This window comes from Marmota flaviventris, chromosome 13 (assembly GCF_047511675.1).
Source record: "Marmota flaviventris isolate mMarFla1 chromosome 13, mMarFla1.hap1, whole genome shotgun sequence".
NCBI classification, from domain to species: domain Eukaryota; kingdom Metazoa; phylum Chordata; class Mammalia; order Rodentia; family Sciuridae; genus Marmota; species Marmota flaviventris.
The window spans coordinates 97018671-97033663 of NC_092510.1; the positions used below are offsets into that span (position 1 = coordinate 97018671).

At 42.9% G+C, this 14993-nt stretch overlaps 1 protein-coding gene across 1 annotated transcript in view; it reads left to right on the forward strand.

The window, feature by feature from the left end:
• The window catches only part of Stxbp1 (syntaxin binding protein 1), a 65670-nt gene that overhangs the window by 18328 nt on the left and 32349 nt on the right, over positions 1 to 14993 (forward strand). Inside the window, exons 2-3 of the mRNA XM_027943942.3 lie at positions 9363 to 9412; positions 12333 to 12414. Of these exons, the coding sequence (XP_027799743.1) occupies positions 9363 to 9412; positions 12333 to 12414 (132 nt within the window). The remainder of the gene's footprint in view (positions 1 to 9362; positions 9413 to 12332; positions 12415 to 14993) is intronic.

Below are 14993 nucleotides of genomic sequence, written 5' to 3' on the forward strand. Positions count from 1 at the left end.
GTGATTTTGAAGTTTTCATCTAAAAGTTTATAATTTTAGAAATTGTTTTCCTAAACAATATAATTCACATTCCGTGACATTCACCCATTTGATGTGTACAACTTAATGGCTTTAGGATATTCTTGCAATGGTATGTCCATCATTATCACAGTAAATTTTTAGAATATTTTTGTTACTCCAAGAAAGAATATTCCTTGGATGTCACCCCTAATCCTCCCAACCCCAGCCTAGATTACTAGTAATCCACTTCCTAGCTCTATGGATTTGCCTATTTTGCATATTTCATATAAATGAAATCATATCCTATGAAATCCTTTGTGACTGACTTCTTTGGCTTAGCAAGTGTTAAAGGTTTATCCATGTTATAACATGTACTTCATTCCTTTTTATGACTGAATAGTATTCCCTCATATGGATATACTATATTTATTTATCCACTCATCAGTTGATGGACAGTTGGGTTATTCCTATTTTTTTTTTTTTGCCACTATGTATACAGCTACTGTGTACTTTCAAGTATCTTTGTGTAGATGTATCTTTTAATTTCCTTTGGATATTATAACTAGGAATTGCTGAATCAAGTGGTAACTATGTTTAACCATCTGAGGAACTGCCGGACTGTTTTCCATAGCAGCTGTACCCTTTTACATCTCTGCCATCAGTGCCTGAGCATCCTAATGATTTCTTTTTTGTGTGTGTGATGTCTTGTTTCCCCTACCTGGACTGTAAGTTCTTTGAGGTAAATAAATTGATTTATATAGTTTTTAAATCTTGCATGTGCATTTTGTTGCAATTGCTAGACATCTCACTTCCCTGGGCCTCAGTGTCTACTGAGCAGAATGAGGGTGATTATTAGTGAGCTTCAAAGAAGATGATATTTAAGAAGCGTATGAGGAGGGTGGGCTGCTCAGTGGGGCTGCTCAGTGGTGGAGCACTTGCCTGGGCACATGTGAGGCACTGGGTTCGATCCTCAGCACCACATAAATAAATAAATATATATATATATATTTTTAAAAGCATATGAGAAAATTTCTCCCATCCAGTAAACCTTCAGTAAATATTAGATGTTACTATTATTATGAGTAATTTTTATTCTTATTGACATTGGATTATCGTTTGAATTTTTTAAAAAATATGAACTTTGAAAAGCATTTTGAATGATAGGTTAAAAAAATAGTATGTAGGGGCTGAGGGTGTAGATCAGAGTAAGATCATATGCTTATTAGCATGCATGAGGACCTGGGTTTGTTCTCCTACACCAAAACCAAACAAAAGCAAAACAGAGCCATAAAACAAACAAAACAAAACAAAACCCTACCAAATTAGTATGGAGAATTTCTAAGTGGCAGACATTTTCTCTCTGAGCGTCTGTGTCTGTCAATACCTTCACACAGCCCCACACTGCATTGCAGTGAGGGAGAGTTTGTCCTAGTCCATCTGGTTTATGAACTTGTACTGGCCAGATTAACCATGTGTGCTTGTCATGTTCCTCAAACATAAAGAGGTGTCTCTCCCCAGCTGTCCCCGTGGAAGTCCTCTGAGGCCTTTTTGGAGCAGCTCTCCTTGAACTGCAGGCTCTTGGGGGGCAGGTGTGTGGGTGCTATGGAAGGGCCTGGGTGAATCACCACCCTGTGCCTTGGGCAGATCTGCTCCTTTCATGCTCTGGAAGCTCTGCGCAGCCACCCCCCCAGAGCGACCACCCATTCTGCAGGCATTTGCCAGGTCAGCATTGTATGTGAGATGCCAGAGATGGGGTGGGCCCAGGGCGCTGGGAGGGCAGGGGGAGCGAATGGGCTCAGTGTTCTAGGAGCAGAATGCAGCCAGTGGCCAGTGGGAGCCTTCAGGGGTACTTACTGCTTTCCAGACTGATGGAGACCCCGGGCCATCTGTTTGCTCCACCCACCTACCCACACGACTCCCCTTCTCTCTCTATTCCTCGACTGAATAGAATCCTTGATCTCAGTTGGAGACTGTGTACCTGCCTTTCCTATTCCTGGAAAACTCTATCCCCCCCAGATCCTCAAGGGTTGGTTGTCACCTCCTTGTCACCTCCTTAGAGGACCTTCTCCCAAACCTCCATCCCACTCTAGTGGGTTAACCTTTTTAATTCCCTTGAGCACTGATCACTCTCTGAGGTGATTTTTATTTATACCTTTGTGATTGTTGACTGTCCCTCCCCTTCATGCTCAAGTAGTGAGCGCCTCAAGATGGGCATTTTGTTGAGCTTGTCCACCGTGGGCTTTCTGATGTCAGGAAGAGTGTCTGGCACACTGGAGGTGTTCAGTAACTACTGTTGAGTGGATGAAAAAAGCTGTATGCAGAGGACTAGGGGGTAGCTCAGAGGTGGAGCGCTTGCCTGGCATGCACAAGACCCTGGGTGGGACCCCTAGGCCCACACCCCCACACATAAATATTGCATGCAGAGAAACAAACTGGAAAATAGGAGACATATATTACAAACTCCATGGAGAAGGAATAAGAAGTTGGAACTCACTGGATCCTTTCTTAGAAGGTCAAAGCAGCAGCAGCCATCTTTTACAGAGAGGATAACAGTGCATTATGTATATTATATACATTACATATATATGTAAATGCATATATATGTAATTTAGTTTGGTACCCAGGATTAAAGCCAGGGGTGCTTTACCACTGAGCCACACCCTTAGCCCCTTTTCATTTTTGTTTTGAGTCAGTCTCACTAAGTTCGTGAGGCTGGCCTTAAACCTATGACTTTCTTGCCTCAGTCTCCCGAGTTGCTGGGATTATAGGAGTGAGCTTCTGTGCCTGGCCATTCTTATTTTGTGTTCTTAAGTGAATTTTTAGAGCAGTATTAAATAATGTAACCCTATGTGTATGACAGGTGACATTAACGATCTTTTACTTTCCGTGGGCTTCTGCTGTGGTTCAACTGAAGACTTCCTTCTACTTAGCCAGGGGTTCCTCTGTCCCCTTGGAATGGGGATGAGGGTCCTCATTTTCCATTTTATTTTTACATTTAGGATTTATATACATTGGTGCTAAAGTGCCATCACTCTAAAGTGTATTCACCTGTTTATTACAGATCACAGAAAGTTTAAACTTTTTATTAAATATTCATTGTTTGCTATCAGAATGTTTTTGCGATTATTTTAAAATTGTATTTTATTTATTTATTTTGTACCAGGGATTGAACCCAGGGACACTTAACCACTGAGCTACATTACCATACCTTTTTATTTTTTAATTTTGAGACAGAGTCTTGCTAAGTTGCTTAGGGCCTCGCCAAGTTGCTGAAGCTGCCTTTGAACATGAAATCCCCCTGCCTTAACCTGTTGGGCTGCTGGGATTACAGGCATGCGCCACCACACCTGGCAAAACTGTATTTGTAATCTTCTTTTAAGAAAATTTTTGTTATATTTAAAATCTTGATTGGTGGAATTAATGTTTCTTAATTTTCTTATTTCTTTGTATGAATAATATGCTTTGATGGTGGCATCACAACAGACACCTAGTGCCATCTTAGGCATTTTATCTCATGTAATCTTCGTAATAGGCCATTAAAGTATTATAACTTAAGTTTTGCAAATGGAAAACTTAAGCTTAAAAGGTTTTATATTTGCCCAGGGCTGTGGATATAGCTCAGTGGCAGAGTGCTTGGTCATATGCCCCACACTGCAGAAAAAGAAAAAAATAGTAAAAACTTGCCCAAGGATACACAGTCAGCAAATGCCTAAACCTGAATTTTTAACCCTGTTTGTCCAGACCATTTTTTATTAATCTTGAGGGGTGTGGTGACTTTGCCTGGGGAGCCCCCTTGCACCCTCACCCCACTGGGTTCCTTCAAGAGAGCATCCTGTAGAACTCCCACCATCGCAGCAGGAACCTCGCTGCCCTTTGGTGGTAAGAGATAAAGGGAGTTGTGGCCTATGGTTGAACTGCCTTACTTCCTTCAGCAAAAGGAGACCCCCACCCCTACCCCTCGCCCAGGGCATATGGTCTGGCCAGTAGGACCCTCCGGGGCTTTAGAGTCCAGAATATTTGACTTGTCCTTTTTTTTTGGTACAAGGGATTGAACTCAGGGGCACTCAACTACTGAACCACATCCCCAGCCCCAATTTTGTATTTTATTTAGAGACAGGGCTTCACTGAGTTGCTTAGTACCTCACTTTTGTGAGGCTGGCTTCAAACTTGCAATCCTCCTGTCTCAGCCTCCTGAGCTGCTGGGATTGCAGCCACTGAGTCTGGGTGTCCTTGGTTTTGATGACTTGAACTGTGCTGTTCCTAAGCTTCCAGTTCATCTAGTATCAGTCCTGCTGTTTCAGGTGTTTTGGCATGCCCTGGGCTCTAGGCATTTGGCACGCGGCACAGTGCTGGGTGGTTGTATTGACTCCCTGGGCCATAAGGGTGAGGTTTTTGAGGTGCCACAGGCCTTGAGTGGACCCTGCAGTGATCCTAGATCCTGCCTTGGGGACTCCAGTTGTGATATTGGGTGCATCTGAAGATGTCTTAGGTAACCTCAGACCACCCCGCTGTGTCTCTCAGGACTGGGGAGGGGTGTGCTGAGTTCAGAATCACAGGACCTGGAGGATGTGGTAGAGAAGGACTTACTTTCCTTCCTCTTGGCCAAGAAGGAATCAGGGTCCAACAGGGTCTTGGACTTCCTTATTATGGAGAGATGGAAGCTCCCCTGAATCTTCAAACACATATGTGTCAACCAGGTGGGTGGGAGAGGAGGCTGTAGAGGCACATGGTTTGGTGTGCAGAAATTGGGCCTCTTGTCTGGAGCAGCTCCAGAAAGCTCTGTTGTTTTTCTTCACATAAAGAGGATGTAGGAAGGAGAGGGAATGTGATGGCCAGGGATTATATGGGAGAAGGTAGCTCAGGCAACTTGATTCTTAATGCTAAAATGGTCTCTAATCCTTGTTTCCTTTTTTGGTATAGGATTTAAAAAAAATGTAGGGCAGGGTTAGAATTGGCTGTTAATAATACCCAGGACAAATATATACTCTTAGAATTTTGGAAAGGAAATAACTTTGTAGGAAGAATTACAGCTGCAGCAGTTATTTATGTCTTTTAATACTTGTGGTACTTGGTTTGATTTTCTGATTATATCTCTGCCTTCCCCAATCAGAAGATGTCTTGAGCAAAATATTTTTCCAGTGCATTTGATTTTTAGTGTATACACACACACACACACACACACACACACACACACACACACCCTCAGTAATAAAATAAGTTCAAATAAAGTCAGACAGAGAAGGCTGATGATATAGCTCAGGGGTAGAGCACTTGCCTAGCATGCGCAAGGTCCTGAATTCAATTCCTAATACCACAAAAAGCAAATTAAAGACCAAGAACTATGCCATTTCTGCTTTCATAGTAGCAGAAATTAAAACAGACAAACCTCAAGGAATTATTGTATGGGTTAGTAGTTAACCTGGAGAATCATACAGTACTGGTAAGAGTGTGTTATGTTTTTGGAAAATAATGTGGCAGTGTTTATCAGAAGCCTAGAACATTTAGACTTTTCATGCATTTATTCCATGCACAGAAAGCTCTCCTGACAGATCTGTGCAAAGAAGAACCCTGGGGACAAAGATGTTCACTGACACATTATCCAGAGCTTTTTTTGTATGCAGAAAGCTTGGGATATTGGAAGGTACAAATTGGCAACTGAAGATTAATTATTAATTAATAATTAATAATTAATAATATTACTTCACAAAATAATATAATATTTACTTCACAAAATTTATATTAATATTACTTCACAAAAATTACATTGTGGGCCGGGCGCAGTGGCATACACCTGTAATCCCAGCAGCTTGGGAGGCTGAGGCAGTAGGATCGTGAGTTCAAAGCCAGCCTCAACATAAGCCAGGCAGGCACTAAGCAACTCAGTGATACCCTGTCTCTAAATAAAATACAAAATAGGGCTGGGGATGTGGCTCAGTGGTCGAGTCCCCCTATATTCAGTCCCAAGTACCAAAACAAAACAAAACATTGTGGTATAAGTTTTCTAATTGTCCTATGTATGTCTGTGTCTGCTTTTTTTTTGGTTGTAGTTGGACACAGTACCTTTATTTTATTTATTTATTTTTATGTGGTGCTGAGGATCGAACCCAGGGTCTCGCATGCGCTAAGCGAGCACTCTACCGCTGAGCCACAACCCCCACCCCCACCCCCGTGTGTCTGCTTTTAAAGGAAATAGTTGGAGCCTGATTTCCCTCCTGTAGCCATAGAGTTTGCACATTTTCTCCCTCTGTTGTTCTTACCCAAGAAAACCCTAACCTTAATGGAAATAAATTGCCTTTTCCTTTTTGATATGGACAGTTAGGCATTGTTGGGGTGGAAAAAGCAAACCTGCATAATTAAACTGACTGGTTTCACTTTAAATCATAATTACGAACCTGAAATTATTCCTTAGAACTGTCCAGAAATGCCTAGCACATGCAAGGCCCTGAGTTCAATCCCCAGTAAATAAATAAATACATAATCAAAAGAACTGTCCAGAAATGCTAGAACATAGTGAATTCACTGTCTCTGTCTCTGGGAAGATATTTGGTACCTTCTTTCTTTGGCAGTACTGGAGATTGACAGGGCCTTGAGCATGTTAGGCAAGCACTTTACCACTGAGCTGGATTCCCAGCCCAGAACTTTCTTTCTTCAAATCTTCTATACGACCCCCGACCTTAGCTGATAACTTCATCTCCAGTGAGGAAAACCCCTCATGATGCTGCTGTACCTCTTATCTGAGCCCATCTGCAGGCCCCCTGCCTCCCACCAGTGTGGGTGTCACATGGTCCCCTGCCTCCTACCAAGGTCAGGGTCTCTTCTATTTCAGATTCAACTCCTTCTTCCTCTTGGGGACCTCAGTCTTTCTTTCTGTCCTCTTTTTTGGTTTATTGCTAGTTTCATAAAAAATAATCTCGTGACTTTTTAAATATTTATTTTTAGTTATAACAATGTCTTTATTTTATTTTTATGTGGTGCTGAGGATCCAACCCAGTGCCTCATGCATGGTAGGCGAGAGCTCTACCTTTGAGCCACAACCCCAGTCCTCTACTCTCACAACTTTAAAAACAAGCCCTGCCTTGCTTTTACATCTCTGAGTATCTTATTAGTTTTCCTAATTAGTTGTTCTCTGCAACCTTTTAGCAAAACTTGCAGAGATGGCCTGTCTTCTTTCTCCTCCCCCCTTTAGTCTGCATCCGCCTCATTGTCTCACTGAAAGGCTCATCAAGGACAAGATCATGTTTTCACCCTCATCTTATTGATCCTATCAGAGCAAGGGGTTTTCTCCAACCTTACCTCCTGTCCTGTTTGGTGATTATTCCCCAGTTTTTAACTACGGCCAAAGTCACTCTTCCAAGCCTCAGAAATACTTACAACTACCTACCCAACGTCTTCTCTTGATATCTCTTAGCCGTCCCGGTCTAAAAACAACCAAAATAGAACTCTGGGTACTCTCCTCCCTTCCATCTCTCCACATGTCTCTCCATTGGTTTCCTAAGACCCACATCTCGGAGACACCCTTGTTTCTCTCTCTGCCCGTCCCAGGGCACCAGCAGCCCTGATGGCTTCACCTCTGATGTCAGTATCACATCCACCCCGCCCTCACCCCTGTCCACTGCCCAGTCACGCCTGCCCCACCTGCCCCGCCTGCCCCAAGCCTCCCTCCTGCTTCTTCATCTCCTTTCCTCCGGGCTTCCCCTCAGAGTGGCTGCTCTCCTGTCCAGAGCTGTCCTGCCTGTGCTTATTCACTCTCCAGAGCTCCGACTGCTGCCTTGATGCAGTGCTGCTTCTCCACTGCACGGCGGCCCTGGAAGCTGAGCACACCTTAATCACTCCTTCCTGGTACAGTGAGCGGCAAACAGTGGTTATGCAACAGGGGTTTGGGAAATGAGAGTGGATGCAGGAATGTGTGTTTTCCCTTGTGCTATTTCTAATGGACACATAGGATTCCATTGCACAAATGTAACCTGATTCTCTTAACCACTGCTCTACTATTGGATATATTTTGTTTGTTTCCAATTTTTTCACTACAGAAACATGAGACATACTTTAAAACACTATTGGGAATATTCTTGACTAAACCATGGACTATTATGCAGGAACCGTTTTTATTAATGTAGGAAAATGACTATGTGAAGTGAAAAAAACACAATACAAAATTATATATACAACATGATCTTAACTGTGTAAAAGCACATAGAGAAACCTAATCAGAAATAAGCTAAAATGTTAATTAAGCATTTCAAATTGGCAGGATTACAGATGATTTTTATTTATTATTATTTTTAAGTATCTAAATAATGCATGGTATTTTCTTCTTTATAATTTTCTGTGTTTTTCAAGTTTACCGCAGTGAGTATGTGGGTGTTAGCTTGTTACTGGGCATTAAACCCAGGGATGCTGTACCACTGAGCTACATCCTTAGTCCTTTTATATTTTATTTTGAGACATGCTCTCACTAAATTGCTGAGTCTGACCTCAAACTTGTGATCCTCCTGCCTTAGCCTTCGGAGTCACTGGGATACAGGTGTACCCACTGTGCCCAGCTTCCTTTTCCATTCTCTTCACTTGAGAGTGGATTTGCCAGATGCTACATGATTCAGGACAGATTGGTTGCAAATGCATCTAGGAGAATCCAGCTATCTCCTGTGGAGCCAGACATTAAGGAGGCCTGCAAAAATGCGAAACACTGCTAATCTCCATAAGATTTCTTTCTTTGTGTGAGTGTATGTGTTACTGAGGATTGAACCCAGGGACACTCTACCACTAAGCTGCATTTCCAGACCTCTTTCTATATTTTTTTTTTTTTTGAGATAGGGTCTTGCTAAGTTGCTGAGGGTCTTGGTAAATTGCTGAAGATATCCTTGAATTTGGGATCCTCTGGGATTAGCCTCCCAAATCACTGGGATTACAGGCATGTGCCACTGCGCTCAGCTATCCCTAAGATTTCTTATTGTGGAAAATATTATTACTATTCATTAAAATGCTATTTGTTAAACATACAATGGGTTTATTATTGTTTTAAATGAATCAGTATTTTTGAACTTTTTCGGTTTAAGTCTTCATATGGCAAATGCCAATGGATATCTACTCACATAAACAGACACTGTCTGGGGGCCTCAATTTCTAAAAGTATAAAGAAGTCCTGGGCCAGAAAGTTTGAGAACCACTGAATTAAGAGAACTCTCTTTATGGTGGGTGGATTGACTCAGTTGACAGATTGGTGCAATCATAGGATTTGAGAACAAAGCCTAAGAGCAAATAACCTAGTCTAATAGGCACGTATGGAATCAAAGGGATAATGACTTTTTCTCTCTCTCTCCCCCCCTCCCCCTCCCTCCCTCCTTCCCTCCCTCCCTCCTTAGAGATCATGCATGATGTGATAAAGAAGGTGAAGAAGAAGGGGGAGTGGAAGGTAAGTAAAACAGCCCTAAAAGTGAATTCATAAGGGAAAAATAAGAAGGGTAGTAGAGCTGGAGGGAAGGTTTTGACAGGAATGGGGGCTCTTACTGTCACCAGAGGTGCAAAAAGCTCCTGGATTGGAGAAAGTGACCTGCTCTGCCTTCCATTTTATAGGATCTTGGTTCAGAATTTATTGGTTGTAAAGCTTATTGTAAAGATCACCTAGTCAGTGCTGGGCATGGTGGCACATGCCTATAATTCCAGTGACTCAGGAGGCTGAGGCAGAAGCATCACAAGTTCAAGGACAGCCTGGGCAGCTTAGTGAGATTCTGTCTCAAAATAAAAATAATAATAATAAAAATAAAAAGAGGCTGGGGATGTGACTCAGTGGTGGAGTATCCCTGGCTTTGATCCCCAGCAGTGCAAAAAAAGAAAAAGATCACCTGGCCGGGCAGTGAGCAGTGGAACTCTTTTATCAAACAAAATCTCAACTGGAACCTGTTAGATAAAATGGAAGGTGCATTTGTTCCGTGTTCTATGGGAGAGGAGAAAGAGACTCTTCTTACTTGTTTGGTGGCTATAAAGCATCTCCAGGAGCCCAAACAACAGGTAGAGAAGCCCCCGTCTAGTCTGCCCTTTCCCTTCGAGCTGTAACTACATAAGACAAAAGAGGTAGAATGGATCATAAAGCAGCGAGCACAGGACTAGAAACCATAACACGCACGGGAGCAAGCACTGAAGCCAACAAGACTGCAAATGGCCTGGGTTCCTGGAATGGCTGTGCTGTCTTCTGTGCATGTTGCCAGCATTGTATTATCTTTATTTTTATTAACTTATTTATTTTGTAGTGCTAGGGATTGAACCTAGAGCCTTGTGCAAGCTAGGAGAGCACTATAGTACTGAGCTACATCCCCAGCCCTTTTTAAGTTGTATTTTGAAACAGGGTTTCATTGAATTGTTCAGGCTGGGGGAAAATTTGACATCCTCCTGCCTCAGCCTCCCAAGTAGCTGGGATCATAGGTGTGCGTCACCACACCCAGCACATTGTCAACATTGTAAATGTTGCTTAGTCGTCTGGAGCTGGTCCTCATGCTGGCCAGGAGAGTGTGCCATTTTACTTGATCTTCCCCATGTGGTTTACACTGGCTATTCTGCCCTCAAGTTGCCAGTAGTCAAGAGCCCATACGTGTTCAGGTTCACTGGACCTGGGAAAAACAGAGCTACTTGGTACAGGAAGATTCTGAAGCCCACTCCGGCCTTGTGTTATTCTGCTTTAGTGAACACATCTGTTCTCACCACCCAGAGGGGAGGCCAGCTGGAGGGACTCTGTATGCACATCTCTTTCTCTTACCTTCCCACCAGAAATGGATTTGTAGACATGGGGGGTTTAAGCTATTCTCAAGGAAGAAAATGAAACTAAGTGGCCCTTGTACTGCAGGAGAGAGCTCTTGGGTCCACACATCTGCCCTGATGTGCCTGGCTTTCATTGCTTCCTTCACAGCTGACATCATTAAGGAGAAGATAAATTGCCTTGTTTTAACTTATGGCTCCCTCTATCCACTGTGGACTGAACGAGGATGAGAAGGGTCAGCTGAGCTTTGCAGGGTGAAGCACAGAGCAGGACATCTAGACAGAGTCCTTATGTGCCATGCCATACGTGTGGACTCTGGGATCTCTCTCTCTTAAGAATAGGCTAAGGCGGGAATGGTGGCACACACCTGTAATCCCAGTAGCTCAGGAGGATGAGGCAGGAGGATCACAAGTTCAAAGCCAGCCTCAGCAATGGCGAGGCACTAAGCAACTCATTGAGACCCTGTCTCTAAATAAAATACAAAAGAAGGCTGGGGATGTGGCTCAGTGGTCGAGTGCCCCTGACTTTTCAGTCCCGAGTCCTCCCGAGAAAGAAAGAAAGGAAGGAAGGAAGGAAGGAAGGAAGGGAGGGAGGAAGGAAGGAGAAAAAGAAAGAAAGAAAAGGCTCTGGCCAGGTGTGGTGGCACATGCCTGTAATCCTCACAACTTGGGAGGCTGAGGCAGGAGGATTGCATGTTTGAATCCAGCCTCAATAATTTAGCGAAATCCAGACTTAAAATAAAAAATTAAGAGCTGGGGCTGTAGCTCAGTGGCAGAGCACTTGCCTAGCATGTGTGAGGCACTGGGTTCGATTCTTAGCACCACATAAAAAAATAAATAAATAAAGGCATGCTGTCCGTCTACAAATATATAATTTTTTTTTTAAGCTTGAGTTTAAACAAAAAAAAAAAAAAAAGAAAAGAAAGAAAAAATAAAAAGGGCTGGAGATGTGGCTCAATGGTAAATGGCCCTGGGTTCAATCCCTGGTACCCCTTCCCTACAAACAAAGAATAAGCTGTGCCCTGAAAAATAGTCACTAATATGATTATCTCTGAGTGTTAGCACTACAGATGATAACCCTCAACACTTTTCTTTTTTGTATTTTTTTTTTTTACAAGTACTCATTTTCTACTACTTTTTTTCTTTTCCAGTGCTGGAGATTGAACCCAGAGCCTTGTGCTTGCTAGGCAAGCACTCTACCTATGAGCTACATACCCAGCCTTTTTATTTGTTTTATATCTTATTATGGGACAGGGTCTTGCTAAGTTGCCCAAGCTGGCCTCAAACTTGTGATCTGCCTGACTCTGTCTGTCTCCTGGGTAGCTGGAATTATAGGCCTGCACCACCATACCTAGCTGGAAAGGAAACTACTTTTTAAAGGTTTTTGAAATTAAGTCAAGTTAGTAAGAGCAGACGCTGACTCCTGGAAGGTCAGGTTTGGATGTGGGACTCTGCAGACTTGTGGTCCACAGGAAATGTGGCTCCTCCCACATTCCCCTACCCCAGGTGCTCTCTGTGAAGCCTGATGCAGGGAGCTGGCAAGACTCCTGGCAGACGCCACAAGCTATTCTCTTTTCTTCCAGGTGCTGGTGGTGGACCAGCTAAGCATGAGGATGCTCTCCTCCTGTTGCAAGATGACGGACATCATGACTGAAGGGATAACAAGTGAGCACAGTGCTGTCTCTCGCTTGAGTTGCACTTGACCTCTGCCTTCCCTGGGGCGTGCTTTACTCCTTCCTACTCGCTATTCATTTTTTTTTTTGAATTTTTTATTTGTTTTAATTAGTTATACATGACAGTAGAATGCATTTATGCACTTTGATATATCATACATAGATGGGATCTAATTTCTCATTTTTCTGAGTGTACATGTTGTAGAATCACATTGGTCATGCAGTCACATATATACATACAGTGATAATGTCTTCCATTCTACTATCCTTCCTATCTCCCTTCTCTTCCCTCCCTTCACTTCCCTCTAAGGTAATTCTATTCTTCTCTAGTGCCACACACCCCTTATTGTGAATTAGCATCCACATATCAGAGAAAACTTTGACCTTTGGTTTTTTGAGATTGGCTTATTTCACTTAGCATGATATTCTCCAACTCCATCCATTTACTGGCAAATGCCATAATTTCATTCTTCTTTAAAGCTGAGTAATACTCCATTGAATACATATACCACATTTTCTTTATCATTCATCTATTGAAGGACACCTAGATTGGTTCCATAGTTTAGCTATTGTGAATTGAGTTGCTATAAACATTAACATGGCTGCATTACTGTAGTATGCTGATTTTAAGTCCTTTGGGTATAAATAAACTGAGGACCTACTCGCTATTCTTGTTTGACCTTTGGTGCTTCCAACAACCTGTGTGGCAAGACTGTAAGGCCCCAAGAGTGACCCACAGCTGCCTCTTTATCACTGACTGCCTAGCACTAATGCAGTTTTAGATGCTCATTAAGTATCAGTTAAAGGAATGCCCAAAGAAAGGTTAGATCAAGAAGAAAGATTAGAATGGACACTTAACAAAAGAAGAAATCCACTCAGCCAATAAATACATGAAAAGTGCCCACCTCCTCTAATGATCAGGGAGATGCCACTCAAACCAGAGTGGGATACCACATAGGCTCACCAGATTAGAATACTTAAGCTCTGATAATGTCCAGTGACAGTGAAGAGGTAGGACAATGGGAACTCTTGAATGATGGAATGTCCATTGGTCTAGCTATCTTGACAAACCCTTGACCATGCCCAGTAAAGGTGAAGGGGTGTGGTCCTGTGAGCCAGCAAGCCCAAGGGGTGAGTGCCCAGGACACACGCACAGGAGCACTCACAGGAGCCCCAAATGGATGCAGCCAAAACGTCCTTTGAAAGTAAAGTGGCTAAATGTGCAAGGCCCTGGATTTGGACCCCAGCACCACAAGAAAAAAAAAAGTAGAATGGTTAAATAAGTTGAGGTGGAGTGTAGTCACGCAGCAGAACACGGCACAGCAATGAAAACAGACCGACTCTCCTCCATGGCGTGAGTGAATCTGATAAACAGCGTGGAGCAAAGGAAGCAAGATACAGAGGAGTGCTCACCTAGCATTGTCCTGTATGTAAAGTTCAAGACCGGACAGTACTAAGTGCAGGGTGCTGTGCTGGAATGCAAACGGAGGTGGTAAAGGGCAGCGCTTCCATGCCAGTGAGGATGGTGGCTCTCTTTGGAGGGAAGGGAGGGGGCGTGGGGAGAGGGCACTTCTGCCACACTGGCAAGGTTCTTTTAATTGGGGCAGTGTGTATATAGACATTCGCATTACAGTTATTCCTTGTTTATGTTTAATTCATTCTTAGAGTGTTATAATTTCACAATAAATAGGTTTTTAAAAATTTTATTATTGGTGTATTATAGTTATATAATAATGGGATTTGTTATGCTATATTCATATATGCACATAACACAATTTTTTCCAATAAATAGCTTTTTTGATTTATTTGTTTTGTGGGACTGGGGATTAGACTCAGAAGGTTCTACCGCTGAGCTACTTACCCAGTCCTTTTTAATTTTGGAGACAGAGTCTTGCTAAGTTGTTAAGATTAGCCTTGAATTTACAATTCTTCTGTCTCAGCCTGCCAAGTTGCTGAGATTACAAGTTTGTGCCACTGTGCCTAGCCAAATAAATAGATTTTTTTTAAGTTGTATCATCTACCTGGGCACGGTGACACACACCTATAATCCCAGTGACTTGGGAGGCTGAGGCAGGAGGATCATGAATCCAGAGCCAGCCTCAGCAACTTAGCAAGGCCCTGTCTCTAAATAAAAGGGCTGAGGATGTGACTCAGTGGCTAAGTACCCCTGGGTTCAATCCCTGGTAGTAGGAGGAAAAAAAAAAAAGTCCCGTGACCTGCCCAGGGTCACTAGCCAGAGTCATACCTAAGAGCAAGGACGCAGACCTTCTGGCTCCTGTTCCAGAGCTCTTGTTCACATTTGTGCAGCTCTACTCTTCCCCAAGGCTCCTTTCAAGAAGCATTGTGTTTTAATCTTTCAAACAGCATTGATTGAGCAGTCTCTTGGGCCTCAGCTGTAGCTCCGTGGTAGAGCACAGAGTGAGCATGCCCGCGGCCTTGTGTACAGTCTGCAGCACCATAACCAATCAGTCGATGAAATTCCTGAAAGGAAAAGCAATCTCTTTCAAGGTATTATTCCAAGCTAGAACGTCAATATCAGTGGTACGACTGTTGCAATGTGTCTCCTGATTT